Raw genomic sequence first — 19220 nt, 5'->3', positions numbered from 1 at the left:
GGTAGGACAGTGGTTTCCGACGTTTTTTTGGTTAAAGAACCCTAAGTGAAATTCTGAGGAACCCCCAACCACCCTCTCTAATAGCAACTCTGTGATCAGATGCATTGTAAAGTCTTCTGTATTTGATACAATTTTGAAATGACCATAAAATTGCAGGGAAAACTTTAGGGATGCCCAGGGAACCCAAGGGTTCCTGGGGACCCTGGTTGAAAAAAACTGGGGCAGAGAGAGGAGAGGAGGGTGAGAGTGAGAGAGGAGGGATTGAGCGTGAGAGAGAGGAGAGGTGAGTGATAGATGAGGGGGTTAGTGAGAGAGGTGGTAGAGTGAGTGGGTAGAGAGAGGAGGTGGTGAGTGAGAGAGGAGGGTGAATGTATGAGAGGAGGGGGTGAGTGAGAGAGGAGGAGTGAGAGGAGGTAGAGTAAGTGGGTAGAGAGAGGAGGGTGAGAGTGAGAGAGGAGGGGTGAGTGATAGAGGAGAGGTGAGTGAGAGTGGAGGGGTGAGTGAGAGAGGAGTGGGGATATAGGAGGGAGGCAGTAGGACAGTGGCGTGTTGTACCAGGTACATCATTAGGGCTTCTAAAAGTTTAAGGTTGATTGAATCTTTCTGTGGAAGACAATTACGTTGAAAAGTTATTCAAACATATTTTTTTACCTACTGCACTGAACTGCCCCTTGTTTTCATTATCAAGGAAAGCGTACACATTTTTGTCTCATGTTTAATTATGATAAAGTTAATAAATGATGGAGCACATTTTCCTATTGGCAAATACCAACCCTTTAAACTTTAAAAACATCAACGAGTTTCTTCTATTAACATGTAAAAAGCTGAGATCTTTCCAATTGAATGCATGTCCAAAGGAATTACATTTTCCTTGCCAATATTTTGCAGAAAGTAAAAATTTGGAAAATATCCCAGATTTCAGCTGTGAAGATAAGTATTTAGTAATTCCAAAAGGTTAATACACCCAAAGTAACACATTCATTTGTATTTAATCCAAACAACTCTGTCAAGTAGGTTCTTGAAATTGTACTCGTTAAAAAAGATGAGACATTTGTGTGAATATTTAAGTATGTCCTGCAACACTAGGACCTCAATACAATATGCTATTATGTCATATTCCTATTGTTTGTGAAGATTTTAGCTTCACTCTTACTATTATTAAATATACTGTAACTGTTAAGCAATATATACTACTGAAATGAATGTGAAATGTAATGGTGGGAGTGAATGAAATGGCTATATCCAGCAATTACTGAAAAAGGAGAAAGTAAAAAAATGTATTAGGACTGGCTAAAAACGATTTAGCCATAGCTCTATACATGTTTAACCAGTTTAAAACATATTGTCAAAATAGGTTATTGAGCTGGTTTCGGCTGTTAAATACAATACATATTTACTTTAGAAAATATATACATAGATCAGATACCTTACAGTTGAGTCGCAGTGTTTGAATTAACCAAGCAAAGCTGTTTATTTAAGACTATGCGCCTTCCCCACATGGGGTGAACAACAAGGCATTGTGCAAGTACATTTTTTTGCAACTTGACAATGAACATTTTAGATGTGTGGAAGCCCAGTACAAAGAAATGTTTTGTTACATATTAGATTTATTTTTTCTTACATAGAAAACATTGGGGGCTGTTTATTTAAACAATCAACAGGGGCTGGTTATCAAAATTCTGTGTTTGCAAGAAAACAATTCCTATCATAAATCTGATGCTGTTATTTCCACCACTTTCACCACCATTTTGAAACTGTACGATTTTGATACTTAACTGTAGTTTGTTCAGTGTTCAAACTACAGTACAGCACAATCCAAGTGTACATGTACTGTAGCCTCTAAAACATGACATACTGTACATAGCCTCTAAAAGTGACCCACTGGTGACATAATACTTGCAATGCATCTTAGAGCATATTGATTTGCTAGACCCAGTCACAATCAGAAGTACAGTAAGCACCAGCTAAGGGAAGGAAAACAATATTGGGCTCTGTGCTCCCCTACAATTTACATGGTAGTCATCCAATTCATCCAATGTCCTAAGGACCTAATCAGACAAGGGAGAAAGTCATTACAAGTTCAGCACTCTGCGGGCACTGGGCGCATACGTACTGCTGCGGCACAGTTTATTCGAGCATTTGCCCGTTCTGTGCCGCAGCAGTAGCCTGGCGCGCGCCCGAGTGTGACGGGCGCACGCCGAAGCAGCGGAAGAGCGCCCTCCGATCGGGGCGCTCTCCCTACCGCTGCCGGGTCCGCCGGGTCCCCCGGAACCCCCTGCCGCTGTCCCGCGATCGCGGGACACCAGGGCTCCCTCGGGGAGCCCCTGGACACGCGTGCAGCGGGCGCACGCTCCCGATGACACGTGACCGCGCGTCTATGACGCGCGGCACGCCGAGGGGCGGCCACTAGCAAGCCGGGAGATTTCCCGGCTTGCGGTACCGACCACACTTCAATAAAGTGTGTCGGTAGTGTATCAATGCGAAGAATACTGTACTTTGACAAACTGCACATTTTTATGCTGGCTTTTGGGTTAACTTTCATTTATGTCAATTAAAACTCGACAGAGTTTTTAACACAGACTGATGAGGGAAAAATGACACACACCGGTATACAAATGTATACATGCCCTTATGATGCGTGTCATGTCACTTCTATTGACACTTCCTACAATTGCAAGGTTATATGGACAGGGAAAACCTGGAGCACATAGTACCTTAATACAGCACATTTACACTCTTTGTGATAATTTTGTCCCATACATATTGTAGGCCCTTATTGTGTAAGAAGGTGTGATAAGTACAGATGACGTTCCATCGCATGAAAAGAACATTGACTTTAGTGGGGCTTCTAATACAGTAGCACGTCATCTCTGCTAATCACACGTTACAAAATAAGGGCCATAGAGTACTAAGGTCGGGAGCCATGAAACCACGATGTGGGACATCGTGCCGATTTTGCCGTTACTGCTACTGACTTGAATGGCAGTTACCACAAGATCGGGTGTGATATCTTGTGCCACGTCTTCGTGTCTCCCAGCCTCAGGTCCTTATTCTATATCGTCCGAAACAGCCATTCAGGCTGTTTTCAGCCCGAAAATTCCCACTGAAGACAATGAGAGTATTCAAAAGAGTCAAAAAGGCCTAGTGCTACATCTAACTTGACATATTATATAGTTAAATACGTATCTGTTTATAAGCATTTGTCGTTAAGTTCAATTCTTTGGCCAAAGTATTTTAAGCCCACAACCACTTCACGGTGTGGCCTCTCTGCAGGTACTTTGCAAAATACTTTGGCTAAAGAATTGAACTTCTTGACCGTGGCTTATAAATAGTTAAGTATTTAACTATAAAATATGTCAAGTTGGATGTAGCACTCAGCCTTTTTGTATGTTGTTGTATACATGAGGTCACATCCAATAGCACTCTTTCTGACACAATATAATGATATGGTGGATTTGGGTTCTGAGTTTACAGGGGCTGTGTGCAATGGGAATATTCATCTGAAACAGGTAAAATTGGACCAAACAGCCACTTCGGATAATATAGATTTACCGGTAATTCTAAGTCAGTGGGATGTCCCATTAACTTCAATGGGAGTTTTCATGAAATAGTTCCCTGATCGCAGCTAGCACAGTTTAATGAATAACCCCCTAGGTATGTCAAACACCTAAAAATTATCTCTTAGATTCCCCTAATGGAATGTATTACCGGTGGCAGATACAGATACAGTATACTGTATATCTTTAAGAAAAAGTTAGACATATTTGAAAGCAAATGTATATAGTGATATGCCATTACTGAATAAATTAGAACATAGGATGAGCATCAATCCCGGGAGAAATCTGATTGCCATTACGGGAGACAGGAAGAAGATACATAATTGTCAAAAGTTTTACTGGGGCTTTTGTTTGCCCTCCCCTGGATCAATATAACTATGAATACAGGATTGGTATCACTCAGTTAAAATATAACAACTGTTGAACTCAATGGACATATGCCTTTTCTCACCATAATTGACTGTGCTTCTAATCATTTTAAAACTTCAATACCCAATGACCAATACCCAATACGCATTGGAAAATAAGAGTTTTTAAACAGTGAACAGTGTGTCCTAAAAATGTTGAGCACTAATAAAGTCCACCCCTCCAACATTTTTGAGGAGTGTGTTTTGGATCCCTTTGTCAGTGCAGGGGTTAATAGGATTGGATGTAAATGAGTTTGGATGTATGTCTGAGTATGTATCCCTTTTGGTAGCTACAGTAGTTTCCAGTCGCAATTACATCCCATCTGTGGACTTCAAGAGAACTTTAATTATCAGCATTACTACAATACCAATTGTGCTACCCCCAAATGCTGAATCATTTACTTACTAACGTCGGTGACAGATATAGTAATTTATATGTCAATTTCTGTGCATATTCAGTATGTCACTTTCAGTTGCATTCAGTCCCTTTCTCCAGCAGGCGAAAGCACAAGATGCCAGAAGATGCAATACTCAAGACGCCCTAGGTCACGATGACAAGTAGGCAATTATCCAATAACCCAGCCAGATAAAACACGATCACTGGTGGTGTAGTTTACAAAGAAACTCGTGTTTTGCAACAAAAAATAAATAAATATGACGAAAAAATATGGGAGTGCACATTTTCTAACGAATAGTAGCAATTGTAATTCCAGCTCCCACTCAGAGCTGTAATTATCTTCAAATGTGACCGACATGTCTGAAGAAAGCCCTTGAGTGGATTTGAAAGTTTGTATTTTTAAACATCAGGAGACAAATACAGGTATATATCTCCATGCTAGGTTTGTCTTTACCATGTTCCCCGTGTCATTCAATTGAAAAAGTAATGGTGCTCTCTATGAATGAAGATACACATTGGACAACTTGTGTAGTGTGTGTTTTTGTACCTTAAGTCATAATAAAATCTGCTCTAGTCATTTTTTTTTAAATAGCAATGCATTTTGTTCAATGTATGGAAGTACTTTCAATTATACCATTAAGTGATTAACTTAAGGAAATTAATTAGAAATATGGTTTTATTAAAAAAAATAACAACCTGCCTTATAATGGCTGGCTTCTCCCGGGTTGTTTCACTATCATAACCATTTGTCCCAGCCCCCCACAATCTACATTATACTCTTGTACGTGTAACAATAGTACCATTGCTTCAACCACTAGACTAGATGGCTGTGACATGGCAGCGGTAGTATGTGTGTGTGATGGACTCTTCTTCTTACCTTGTTGTAGTGCAAACGTGCCTGGCTGTCGATCTGCAGCTCCCCACGGCTGTCCAGCAGTCTGCTCACATTGGTGACACTCATGGTCCCATTCACCCCGTACAGCTGCAGCACATCCTGCGTGAACTTCTGCTCCACGCTCAGCCCCTCCTGCTCTCCTCCTCCTCCAGCCACGGCCAGGATCACCCACACAGCCACCCACAGGGCAGGCGAGCCCGTGCTCCCCAGGGGGGCCATCACTGGAAGGCTGCACACTAATGTATCACAAGCCCACACCAATCCTTTGCAGACAGATAGATGCCTTAACTGCACAGATCAGAGGCAGACACGTGTTGGCAGGACTGGTTACTGGAAACACAAACTTTCTTCTCAACCCCTCACTAATCCCAAACAAGAGTGTCCTGTTGGCACGAACTGAAATTACTGTAATCACTGCCTTGTCTGCCGGGCTATTCCTCTGTGCCTCACACAAAATAGTCATACACAAAACAATAGTTAGACAGAGACAGCTCACTGTTGACAATGCTGTATCTGTTGGTATCTGTCCTGTTCCACGTGGTCACAGTTGCTGGGATCACTGTTTGCTCAGCCCGGGAAGGTTTAGCAAATGACATTAGCTGCTCCTCTGTCTGATAGCAGATGGGTGCGAGCTCTCTCATTAGAGTCTGCAATAGATAAGAGACCAGATAAAACTGTGCTGCCAAGTGTGCTCTGTACTTAAAACTGATTGTTTGGCAAATTAAAAAAAAAAATCCACCAGCAAGACAACGCAAACAAATTAAAAACTTTAAAGTCATTCAAAATGCAGCGTTCAGTTAGGTTTCAAGGTTAAATAATAGATTACACCAACGAAAACAATGATATACTAACTCAGAAACTATTTCAATCTGACACAATGCATCTTTTTTTGGTGGTGGTGGGGGGTTTTGTTTTTTTACTTGCATGTTTCCTGATCCGTGTAGTATTTGTGCTACACTGTATTTACATTTTCATCCAATGGTTTTTCTATTTATTTTCCCCACTTCTATTTTGACTGCTTTATAAGTCTGGCCTCTCCTGAAGCTGTGCTTGGCACCATGCAGCCTGTAAATAGGAGCATGCCAAATCCTTCCAGATCTGCTCTCTTCAAATAGGTTATTGTAAAACCCAGCACAGAAAGGACAATGTGTCCTTTTTGCCCATTTAACACTGGTAGGTCTTTCTAAGTTGTACTTTTTGTTGGGTATAGTCTTCCATGTGACTTTTTGTTCCCTGGAAATTGAGTTCCCCCCTTAACCCCTTTCCTGCTTAAATAGTGTGGACTTGTTTACTGGTGCAGGTTTGAATGTGGTACAGTAATTGCAGGTGGGAATGTGGATGTACATAGTCCTGTGTCAGAGTTTGAATGTTAATTAACTTATTCTAAGACCATCTACTGTAGGAATATAGATGGGGATTTGTGCATGATGGCAAGTGTCAGTGGGCGAATGAGTGGTCACCTTTTATTGTGAGACCATCTATATGTGTGAATAAGCATGTCAATATAGTCATGCCATTGCACAAATGTGTGTGAATCTGATTATATACAAGAGAAGATGTTCATGATCACAAGTATCAGTGTATGAAATGTGTGTGATCTCTTATTGCTCACATAGTCTACATATGTGTATATCATTTGCATACGAGTCTAAACATGTACATGATGAAGTGTCAACACTAGACAACAAGCGTGACAGAGTAGGACAGGGCAATTGTGATCATCTGCATCTTTTCTGTGCACGGTGACAAGTGTGTGTGCACGTGTGCTGTGCTTGTCCAAGACAATGTGCATATGTGTATATGAACATGTGTCTGTGAATATGGGCCTTATTATAGTGATACATTGAGTACATGAGTGTGAGCTCCTCTTCTGTACGACCATCTATGAGGTCTGTATGTGAATGTGTATCTCTTAGTGTGGATGTGTAAATGTATATGATAGGTTTTGTGTGCGATGGATTCTTTGTGAACCTCTGGTCTCACCTCTTCCCTCGTCTCTCATGGACTGGTCTCTCAGTGAATGTGGACAGCTAGATAAAGAGACAAGACAGCTCACGTGGTTTTACCTTTATTTCCCCATAAACCTCGCATAAAACAAGGAAATTACTGGTGATCACAATCAATTTTACCCATCTCCCCCCCTTTCTTGAGAAGGTGCACCTCCAGCTCTTAAACCTGCACAAATCTCCTGACCTCAGCAAATCCTGATAAGTAGCAACGTGTGACAGCATTTGTCATTGTGCTGTTTGAGTTAAAGAATAACCCTATGTCAGCTCTGCAGAGAATCAGAACAAGGGTTAACTAGTAGCCAGACACAGTTTCATGTGCTGTGCTCAGTAAGTAAACTCTCTTTGCCTCCTAATAAAAGCTCTATATCAGCACTTGGCTCCTGTTTATGAGATTGTATTGCGGTCTGGGAGGAAACTACACACTGTGCATCTCAGATCTCAACCTCCCTCCAAATCCAGGTATTTATCCAACACACAAAAGTGAATCATTGCTGTTGACTTGTAGATCTTTCAGATATAATCGTTGCTGACTACACTTGTTTTGGGGGGGAGTATAACAGCGAGTGCAAGAATGTTTAAAAAAGAGTGAACACAAGAGTCCTCTTTGTACAGAATAATGACACAAGCAGTTTAATAGCTGGCATAGCCCAGGGCTGTGTTTCTCAGCCAGAGCGACCCACTGCCAGGGATGTGGCGGTCCCGGGGGGAAGCACTCAGCTGGCTCCTCACCTGGCACGCCCGGCCCTGCCTGGGGACAGGGAGGCTGTGACCCGCCTGTACTCGCTCTCCTCTCTCAGCCCCGCACAGTGGGGAGAGAGGGCACAGTGGAGAGAGAGGGAAGGAGGGCACAGTGGAGAGAGAGGGAAGGGAGGCACAGTGGAGAGAGAGGGAAGGAGGGCACAGTAGAGAGAGAGGGAAGGAGGGCACAGTGGAGAGAGAGAAGGAGGGCACAGTGGAGAGAGAGGGAAGGAGGGCACAGTGGAGAGAGAGGGAAGGAGGGCACCGTGGAGAGAGAGGGAAGGGAGGCACCGTGGAGAGAGAGGGAAGGAGGGCACAGTAGAGAGAGAGGGAAGGAGGGCACAGTGGAGAGAGAGGGAAGGAGGGCACAGTGGAGAGAGAGGGAAGGAGGGCACAGTGGAGAGAGAGGGAAGGGAGGCACAGTGGAGAGAGAGGGAAGGAGGGCACAGTAGAGAGAGAGGGAAGGAGGGCACAGTGGAGAGAGAGAAGGAGGGCACAGTGGAGAGAGAGGGAAGGAGGGCACAGTGGAGAGAGAGGGAAGGAGGGCACCGTGGAGAGAGAGGGAAGGGAGGCACCGTGGAGAGAGAGGGAAGGAGGGCACAGTGGAGAGAGAGGGAAGGAGGGCACAGTGGAGAGAGAGGGAAGGAGGGCACAGTGGAGATAGAGGGAAGGAGGGCATAGTGGAGAGAGAGGGAAGGAGGAAACAGTGGAGAGAGAGGTAAGGAGGGCACAGTGGAGAGAGAGGGAAGGAGGGCACAGTGGAGAGAGAGGGAAGGAGGTCACCGTGGAGAGAGAGGGAAGGAGGGCACCGTGGAGAGAGAGGGAAGGAGGGCACAGTGCAGAGAGAGAAGGAGGGCACAGTAGAGAGAGAGGGAAGGAGGGCACAGTAGAGAGAGAGGGAAGGAGGGCACCGTGGAGTGAGAGGGAAGGAGGGCACCGTGGAGAGAGAGGGAAGGAGGGCACCGTGGAGAGAGAGAGGGAAGGAGGGCACCGTGGAGAGAGAGGGAAGGAGGGCACCGTGGAGAGAGATGTAAGGAGGGCACAGTGCAGAGAGAGAAGGAGGGCACAGTAGAGAGAGAGGGAAGGAGGGCACAGTAGAGAGAGAGGGAAGGAGGGCACCGTGGAGTGAGAGGGAAGGAGGGCACCGTGGAGAGAGAGGGAAGGAGGGCACCGTGGAGAGAGAGGGAAGGAGGGCACCGTGGAGAGAGAGGGAAGGAAGGCACAGTGGAAAGAGAGGGAAGGAAGGCACAGTGGAAAGAGAGGGAAGGAAGGCACCGTGGAGAGAGAGGGAAGGAGGATCACCCCCGCCTGGAAAGTTGGATGTGTGATAGAGAAAGGTGATGAGTGTGCTATGTGCGAAGGGAGGTAGGGATGTGCAGTGTGCTGAGAATAATGGTGAGCATGAAGTGTGAATGTGTAATTGCGCTTATAGTGCCCACGACGCGACGTGTCATGTCAAAACAAATGCATTGTCGCCGTCGTCGGTGCTTATAGTGCACGCGACAAAGCGACAGCGCTACCAAAAATCTGGTAGTCACTATTATTTTATTTTTTTCGGCGACGGTCTCCTCTTGTGGCCAATCAGAGAGCTTCTCCGTCCCTCTGTCATCCCCCTTTATGACGTCACAAGCCTTGAATTACAACTACCGCAATGGCGCCGTGTGACGTAATCGGTCACATCGCCAGCACTATAAGCGCAGCCTAAGAAAGCAGTGAATGTGGTGCACGTGAGAGAAAAAGATTGTGTGCGGTCTGATCTGCAGGGGTGCCCTGAAATGTTACAACTCCTGCAGGGGTGCCCTGAAATGTTACATATCCTGCAGGGGTGCCTGAAATGTTACAACTCCTGCAGGGGTGCCCTGAAATGTTACATATCCTGCAGGGGTGCCTGAAATGTTACATATCCTGCAGGGGTGCCTGAAATGTTACAACTCCTGCAGGGGTGCCTGAAATGTTACAACTCCTGCAGGGGTGCCTGAAATGTTACAACTCCTGCAGGGGTGCCCTGAAATGTTACACATCCTGCAGGGGAGCCCTGAAATGTTACACATCCTGCAGGGGTGCCCTTAAATGTTACAAATCCTGCAGGGGTGCCCTTAAATGTTACAAATCCTGCAGGGGTGCCCTGAAATGTTACAAATCCTGCAGGGAAGCCCATACTCAAAAAAGGTTGAGAATCACTGAGCTAGGGAATAAAACCTACATACAGTATGTTAAGGTCGGAGGCATTATTCCCATTTCCAAACAATGTCGATACAGTACTGCATGTTACTGTCACTCATGTTATTGCTGCTCAGATCCGTGTAACTTTTTGGGAGGCTCCATATATCATTGTAAGAAGTTTATATTTTTTCTAATTCCTCAGTAACAAAAATTTGCTTGTGTCAACGAAAGTCAGTGGAAGATTTGTAGATACCCTTTATTCGTATCCTAAATAACATTTAAAGGATCGTTCACAGAATGCGCAATATAGAGATGTGGGCATATAACTATAATATAATATTTTTTTAAAGAATGTGCAATTCTGAATTTGCTGCTAATATATATGTGTGTGCGTGCGTGCGTAGCAAATTGCTTGTTATACTGGCTTTACTATTTGAAGCTTGGATAGGTATCCACCACACATTAGTTCAGTTATGGTGAGTATAGATTATATATATATATATATATATATATATATATATATATATATATATATATATATATATACACACACACACACACACACACACACACACACACACACACACACACACACACACATCTTAAATAAGAGTGGATGTGTGTGTGTGCTGTTCTGATGTAATGTAGCTATGGCACTCTTAAATCCAATTGTCAACCAGTTTATTTAGCCCCCCAAAATTTCTATGTATACTATGTATAATCTATGGGAATTATTGACCTTACTCTCTGATGGATATGCGTTAATGTCCATATGCATCAAAAAACACCCCCATAGAACAATCCCCTGTATTCAATATGTTGTAAAGCTGCTTTCACGTTCTAGAGAAGAGATCAGCTCAATTTAAATAAATGGGATTCATATTTTCTCCAGCACAGACATGCAACTGCACAACATATTTGATAAGGGCCAATATTCCTTAAAGCTGCAGTTCAGTCTTTTTTTTTTTTTTTTTTTTTTACTTCAATAGTTTCATGTGGGCAATCTCTAATTACCTAAAGAACTGTATAGCTGCCGGTCAATTCGTTCTCCATGTATTGATAGGCAAAATTTGGTGACATAATTAGTGAAGGGATCTGTTTTTCTTCTGCTTCTGTCTCTCAGTGGAAGCTCATGAATATTCATTAGCACTCCTGCACTGACATGTGCTAGAGGGAGGGCAGGGCTGACAAAGGGGTGTGCCAGGGCTTGTGACAGGACATGAAGGGGCAGTGCCTTAGCAAATGGCTGTTAAAATAGAATACAAGAAAATTGGTCTTTCAAAGTTGTTGTTTTTAAAACAGAAAATGCTAAAAGTATTTTTTCTTACTACAGAACTGATTTATTAAAAAAAACACACATGCAGGATATTGACTGAACTGCAGCTTTAAACATATGAGAACACAGAATACACAATGGTGGACCATCATATAAGCCAGATCATCTTAATGTAAAAAGATACACTTGCAGAAAGTAAAGATAACAGTAACATGCTAAACAAACCCAGTTTATGACGCATAAACAGAAGATAAAAGTTTTCTCTTGATGCTTGACAGATGTAAGTTTCTTGCAGGCTGTGATACTTTGTAATGACCAAAATGATTGTCCTTCATAGCTGTATTTGAAAGGAGCTGTGAAGAGTTTGTAAGTCTTTTCTTCCCATACAGTATATGGGAGCAGCAAAATAGTATAAGGCATATACCTAAAGATTATCTATTTAGTCCAGGGGGTGAAGATCAAAACTAACTAATTGTGGATGGTGATTGATAACAGTTATATAAAGACATTCACAAAAGTATTTATGTTTAAAATAATTTTAGAAAATTGCCCGGGGGATGTTTAGAAAAATATAAATTGAGAAATAGTTTTCATTTCATCATGGTTTTTTTCTACACACAGCATCTTCTCAAGTTAGTGGTATGTTTCATAGGGAGGGAAAATGCATACATTTATGTTCTTTCTAGAATGGAGGAAAGAAAATGAGGGGAAAACTCCTCTTTTCTCTGTGACTGCACAACAAACTGTAACTTTTCAAAAATTATGTTAAAATTCTCAAACTACTGAATAATAAAATACATCAACCCCTATGATTTAACTAATTAAATGTATTAATGACTACATTTTAATTTTGGTCCTAATATGAACCATTCTTATGACATACATTAACAGGAGTGTGGTGGTTGTCAGCAGTGTGGTGAATGAGAGAAGCTTAAAGACGTCCATTTTGACACTTAGGGCCTCATGCAGTAAGCCCCGATAAGGCTTTTTCGGCATTTTATAGCCGTTTTTTGCCCTCCTGATTCAGTAAGCCCCGATAAGTGGGAATTATCGGCAACTTTTCTTCCGAAAAAAAAAATTTCGCCACCCGGTTGCCGATAAGCCACTTATCGGGACTTTTTTTTCCCGCCTGAATTCAGTAAGCCCCGATCAGCTTTTCGGTGCTGATCGGCAGGCCAGATTGGAGATTTTATGGCCAATCCAGCCCGCCAACTAAAGTTGGCAACTTGCTGAAGGAGAAGCATCGGCAAGGGCGACACTTAGGAAAAATCAGCCCTTTTTCCTGCCTGTGATTGATGCCGGGGGTCTCCGGAGCTGATACCCGCACCGGAGCCCCCCGGCATGCATCCGAGGCAGGAAAAAGGCATTTAAAAGCCACTTCATTACCTTAGCGGCTAACCGCTAAGGCAATGAAGGGGTTAACCCACCGTGCCAGCGTTATTGTGGGTAGCGGGGATGGGTGAGGGGGGTATTTGGCCCTGGGTGTGAGTTTAGGACTTGCGGGGGGGATGCGGGGGCACTTAACCCCTTCACGACCGTTGCGGTTAATACCGCTATGGTCCTGAAGGGGTTAAGGCCTCCCGCTACCCACCCGCAAGCCCTAAACAACCACCGTTGGGGCTAATGCCCCCTTCACACACCCCCACTACCCACAATAATAAAAAAACACACCCCAGCCACACAATAACGAAATAAATAAATAATTAAATAATTATATATATATATATATATATATATATATATATATATATATATATATATATATATATATATATATATATATATATATACCCAACAACACCTATACCCCCCTAACATACAGTATAGTAATGGGCAGAATGACTATTATCCACAAATGGATAATAGTGCAGTTGTCCATTTACAATACATACACAACAATAAAGACTTTAAATACATATAGCACTCACCCATGTCCCACTGCCACGATGAAGGCCATCCTCATCTTCATCCTGCCCATGCCCCATCCGCTTCTGCAAAACAAACACAAGAATTACAACATCCAAATTAATGTCCCCTAACCCCTTAATCACCATAGCGGTTATTAACCGCTACAGTTATTAAGGGGTTAAGCCACCATCACCCACATACCCTCCCCCACAAAGCCCCCCAACCACCCTCACCCAATACCCACAGGGGAGTCCTACCAAATACCCTTGGGCCTAATACCCCCTCCCCCAGCACATACAGTACAATAATGTGCCAAATAACTATTATCCACATAGGGATAATACATTATTTGGCCATTATTAAACACATTCAATACCGTTAAAATGTAAAGAAAATTGTACTAACCTCATCAATAAGAAGTCTCCGTCGCCAGCATCATCCTTGGGGTCCGTTGCCATCATTAGAAATAGCCACAACATTTGAATATCATTAACATAACACTGAACCCCTTAATCACCTTATCGGGTACTAACCTGAAAGGTAATTAAGGGGTGAAGCCATCCTGCAATGCCTACAACAGTTATGCATAACATCCTCAGTGAAATAAAAACCAATTGCCTAACCAAATTCCATTTAATCATTCAATCTGTAGGCTCACATGCCTCATAAAACATTGCATTTACAGTGTATACATGTAGCATAACATGTAAACTGCATGTACACGCTGCAAATCAATGTTAACAATACAATAATCTCACTCAAATCGCCATACATCACAAGAAGTATATTATTTAATCCAATAAACTCACCATCAATGAATTACCACACATCACTTACATCCCTAAACAATTAAAATACCATCCATACCAATTACACAATGAACTAAAGCTATCCTAACAGAGAACAACTTCAAAACATAGTCAAAAGTACACCAACAATTACAATATACTAAAGCAAGGCTTTCCATATCCTACTGTACGGCCTGGAAGCCCAAAACTTACATCTGTCTAAAAATAAAATACATTTAGCACACATCAATGCATAGCCACAATGATTAACAATACAGAATTAGAAGCTTTAACAACACTATCATTTCTTACCCTGTATATATATCTGTACACATACATACAGACATATATACAGTGGGAAGAAATGATATGCATTATAAAAAATGAAAACATGAAAAAGCAACAAAAAAAACAGTTACATTAAGAACATTTCTTTATTTAACTTACCATTACTTGCCCCCACCGACTCCCGTTGATCAGCTTACTCACGTACCAATCCACGACACCATCCACGACACCATCCACGACACCATCCACGACACAATCCAGGAACAAATCCACGAACCAAACCAGGAACCAATCCAAGACCAAGTGCAGGAACCAATCCAAGAACAAGTGCAGGAACCAATCCAGGAAGCAAGCCACGAAGAAATCCAAGAAACAATCCACGACACGATCCAGGAACAGGAACCCATAAAAGAAAAAAACATAACAAATTAAACATTAAAATAATAAAACATGACAATCAAGGGTTGTACTAGTTTTATTCTTAGTGAATCTGTATTAAAATACCTTGTTCCGGGGTCTTCTTGACGTCCGGTGCCACGCCCTGGTCTTCAATCTTCAGGAGGAGGTCCGTCCTCCTCGGCATCTGCCTTCAAAATGAGACGACATAGGCTTTTAAAGGCCTATGACGTCACATTTGTCGTCATATGGTTCCCACGGCCCTGATTGGGCCGTGAAAACCATGTGTTTTGGCCGATGTAAAAAAATTGATGACGTCAATTAAAGGCAATGCCAGCACAGCCAATCAGAATGGCTTTGCTGCTATTGCCTTTAAGAAAACGTCATGAAATGACACATGGCCGGACTCACATGGTAAGCCAGCCAATCAGAGCGTGGGAACTCCATCCCTACTCTGATTGGCTGGCTTACCATGTGAGTCCGGCCATGTGTCATTTCATGACGTTTTCTTAAAGGCAATAGCAGCAAAGCCATTCTGATTGGCTGTGCTGGCATTGCCTTTAAGTGACGTCATCAATTTTTTTACATCGGCCAAAACACATGGTTTTCAAGGCCCAATCAGGGCCGTGGGAACCATATGACGACAAATGTGACGTCATAGGCCTTTAAAAGCCTATGTCGTCTCATTTTGAAGGCAGATGCCGAGGAGGACGGACCTCCTCCTGAAGATTGAAGACCAGGGCGTGGCACCGGACGTCAAGAAGACCCCGGAACAAGGTATTTTAATACAGATTCACTAAGAATAAAACTAGTACAACCCTTGATTGTCATGTTTTATTATTTTAATGTTTAATTTGTTATGTTTTTTTCTTTTATGGGTTCCTGTTCCTGGATCGTGTCGTGGATTGTTTCTTGGATTTCTTCGTGGCTTGCTTCCTGGATTGGTTCCTGCACTTGTTCTTGGATTGGTTCCTGCACTTGGTCTTGGATTGATTCCTGGTTTGGTTCGTGGATTTGTTCCTGGATTGTGTCGTGGATGGTGTCGTGGATGGTGTCGTGGATGGTGTCGTGGATGGTGTCGTGGATTGGTACGTGAGTAAGCTGATCAACGGGAGTCGGTGGGGGCAAGTAATGGTAAGTTAAATAAAGAAATGTTCTTAATGTAACTGTTTTTTTTGTTGCTTTTTCATGTTTTCATTTTTTATAATGCATATCATTTCTTCCCACTGTATGTATGTCTGTATGTATGTGTACAGATATATATACAGGGTAAGAAATGATAGTGTTGTTAAAGCTTCTAATTCTGTATTGTTAATCATTGTGGCTATGCATTGATGTGTGCTAAATGTATTTTATTTTTAGACAGATGTAAGTTTTGGGCTTCCAGGCCGTACAGTAGGATATGGAAAGCCTTGCTTTAGTATATTGTAATTGTTGGTGTACTTTTGACTATGTTTTGAAGTTGTTCTCTGTTAGGATAGCTTTAGTTCATTGTGTAATTGGTATGGATGGTATTTTAATTGTTTAGGGATGTAAGTGATGTGTGGTAATTCATTGATGGTGAGTTTATTGGATTAAATAATATACTTCTTGTGATGTATGGCGATTTGAGTGAGATTATTGTATTGTTAACATTGATTTGCAGCGTGTACATGCAGTTTACATGTTATGCTACATGTATACACTGTAAATGCAATGTTTTATGAGGCATGTGAGCCTACAGATTGAATGATTAAATGGAATTTGGTTAGGCAATTGGTTTTTATTTCACTGAGGATGTTATGCATAACTGTTGTAGGCATTGCAGGATGGCTTCACCCCTTAATTACCTTTCAGGTTAGTACCCGATAAGGTGATTAAGGGGTTCAGTGTTATGTTAATGATATTCAAATGTTGTGGCTATTTCTAATGTTGGCAACGGACCCCAAGGATGATGCTGGCGACGGAGACTTCTTATTGATGAGGTTAGTACAATTTTCTTTACATTTTAACAGTATTGAATGTGTTTAATAATGGCCAAATAATGTATTATCCCTATGTGGATAATAGTTATTTGGCACATTATTGTACTGTATGTGCTGGGGGAGGGGGTATTAGGCCCAAGGGTATTTGGTAGGACTCCCCTGTGGGTATTGGGTGAGGGTGGTTGGGGGGCTTTGTGGGGGAGGGTATGTGGGTGATGGTGGCTTAACCCCTTAATAACTGTAGCGGTTAATAACCGCTATGGTGATTAAGGGGTTAGGGGACATTAATTTGGATGTTGTAATTCTTGTGTTTGTTTTGCAGAAGCGGATGGGGCATGGGCAGGATGAAGATGAGGATGGCCTTCATCGTGGCAGTGGGACATGGGTGAGTGCTATATGTATTTAAAGTCTTTATTGTTGTGTATGTATTGTAAATGGACAACTGCACTATTATCCATTTGTGGATAATAGTCATTCTGCCCATTACTATACTGTATGTTGTGTATTGCTGCTATGTTTATTGGGGGCATTTGTCCCCAATAAACATGCTACTATGCGTTAACCCCTTCATTGCCTTAGCGGCTATCCGCTATGGTAATGAAGCAGCATTAATGTATTTTAATAATATTGTGCGGAAGCAGGAGGCCCCCTGAGCTGAAGCGCATTTATTTGTGGCTCAGAGACCCCCTGCCTCCCGAGTTACAGGCCCCGGTTTGGGCCATCGGTTACAGTGTGGACACCATGTTTATTGCGGGGACGCTATAAACATGGCGGCGACGCTGCCACCCGATGACACATACCGGGGCCTGTAACTCGGGAAGCAGGGGGTCCCTGCTCCACAAAGCAATGCGGTTCAGCTCAGGGGACCCCCTGCTCACTGTACAGTATAATTAAAAAGACATTCATGCTGCTTCATTACCGTTGCACATAGCCGCCAAGGTAAGGAATGAGTCTTTATTGATGTGTGTGTGTTTTATTTATACTGTACATGTGCAGAGGGTCTCCGGAGCAGAACCGCGTTGGTTTGAGGTCCGGGGACCCCCTGCCCCCCGAGATACAGGCCCCTTTATGGGGTGCCGGTATCCCTCTGGTTTGTTTACAGGTCGCGGTCACGTGATCGGGACCTTTAAACGCCGAGGGATACCGGCACCTCATAAAGGGGCCTGTATCTCGGGGGGCAGGGGGTCCCCGGACCTCAAACCAACGTGGTTCAGCTCCGAAGACCCTCTGCACATGTACACTATGAATAAAAGTTGTTTTTAAAAACTTTTTTTGGTGCCGAAGTTTGCGCTGAGAGAGCGGCTTGTCTCTCTCAGCTGCAAACATCTATCGGCACCAAAGGCTTATCGGGAGCCTTATCGGGAGCCAGGCTGTATCGCCACAGGTCATCGGCAGCTTTGCTTTCGCAGTGCTTCAGCAGGGATCGGAAGGATTCGGCCCTTACTGAATACTGCGAGGGCAAATCGCCCCAAAAAAACATTTTCGCAATTCGTGCCGAAAATTTTGTATCGGGGCTTACTGCATGAGGCCCTTAGGCCATGATTATAGTGCGCATGACAGCATGTGTGATGGCGTGAGCGGCGTGATCAAAATACAGCAGCTCTATCGGGCCGGCCGTATTGCGTGCACGCACGAGGAAGAGCAACCGCACGGCAGAATTTTGAACAGAAAAATAATTTCGTTGTTTCTGCATGACGGCCATGACACGTGAACGGTTCAGCCAATGAGGGTGAACCAACCTGGTGATTTCACGGCCACGCCTCCCCATCAGAGTGCACGCATGCACTATAAACACAGCCTTATTATTTCAAACACCCGACTCCCCAAGAAACTCAGTTCTAGAGCACATGGAGAAACTTGGGGTGGGGGACACATCCCTGACCTACAACCAATTTACTAAGAGAAAGCAGAATATGTTATGTGTAATTGCCTTCCATAATGAGCCCATAAAACCAATGTTCAGATCTTCCCATATTTTATAATCCACTGAGTCCCATGTCTTTCTGTTTTTGTTAGTTTATTTTAAAGTATCTGAGCTAGTGTTAGATTCATAACATATACTGTAGGTAGTAAATCTGTGGTGGTTTATTCTGGTTTCAAGACACTGTTTTGCTTTCTCCAGCATAAAGTAAAGTATGCTGATGTATTTCTGGAACTGTACCAGATGTACAGCACACGAGTGGCACATAAGTTATCCAAATTCATCTATGTGGACAATGTAAACTGTGGGAATGGTGGCTTCTTTGCAAACATATTTACAACTTTTGTGTTTCTTCCTACTGCAAAGCTGTTTACCCTCTGCTTTTGTTGTTTTGTGTGATTGCAGTCTATTTCGGTAAGTACAGCATATGATATCCCTGCATTTGTCCCCTCTCCTTTGTCTTTTTTGTACAACAGTACAATGAAGATAAGAAAAGCATAGGGAACAAAGCCT

At 42.9% G+C, this 19220-nt stretch overlaps 1 protein-coding gene across 1 annotated transcript in view; it reads right to left on the bottom strand.

The window, feature by feature from the left end:
• Positions 1 to 7286, bottom strand: part of SLC39A8 (solute carrier family 39 member 8) — a 48778-nt gene extending 41492 nt beyond the window's left edge. Inside the window, exons 1-2 of the mRNA XM_075609087.1 lie at positions 7240 to 7286; positions 5239 to 5903 (exon numbers count right to left, since the gene is read on the bottom strand). Of these exons, the coding sequence (XP_075465202.1) occupies positions 5239 to 5475 (237 nt within the window). The 5' untranslated portion in view covers positions 5476 to 5903; positions 7240 to 7286. The remainder of the gene's footprint in view (positions 1 to 5238; positions 5904 to 7239) is intronic.
• Positions 7287 to 19220: the final 11934 nt, after the last annotated feature.

Source organism: Ascaphus truei, chromosome 1, assembly GCF_040206685.1.
Source record: "Ascaphus truei isolate aAscTru1 chromosome 1, aAscTru1.hap1, whole genome shotgun sequence".
Taxonomy (NCBI): Eukaryota; Metazoa; Chordata; class Amphibia; order Anura; family Ascaphidae; genus Ascaphus; species Ascaphus truei.
This window is presented reverse-complemented; position numbering and strand designations above follow the sequence as displayed.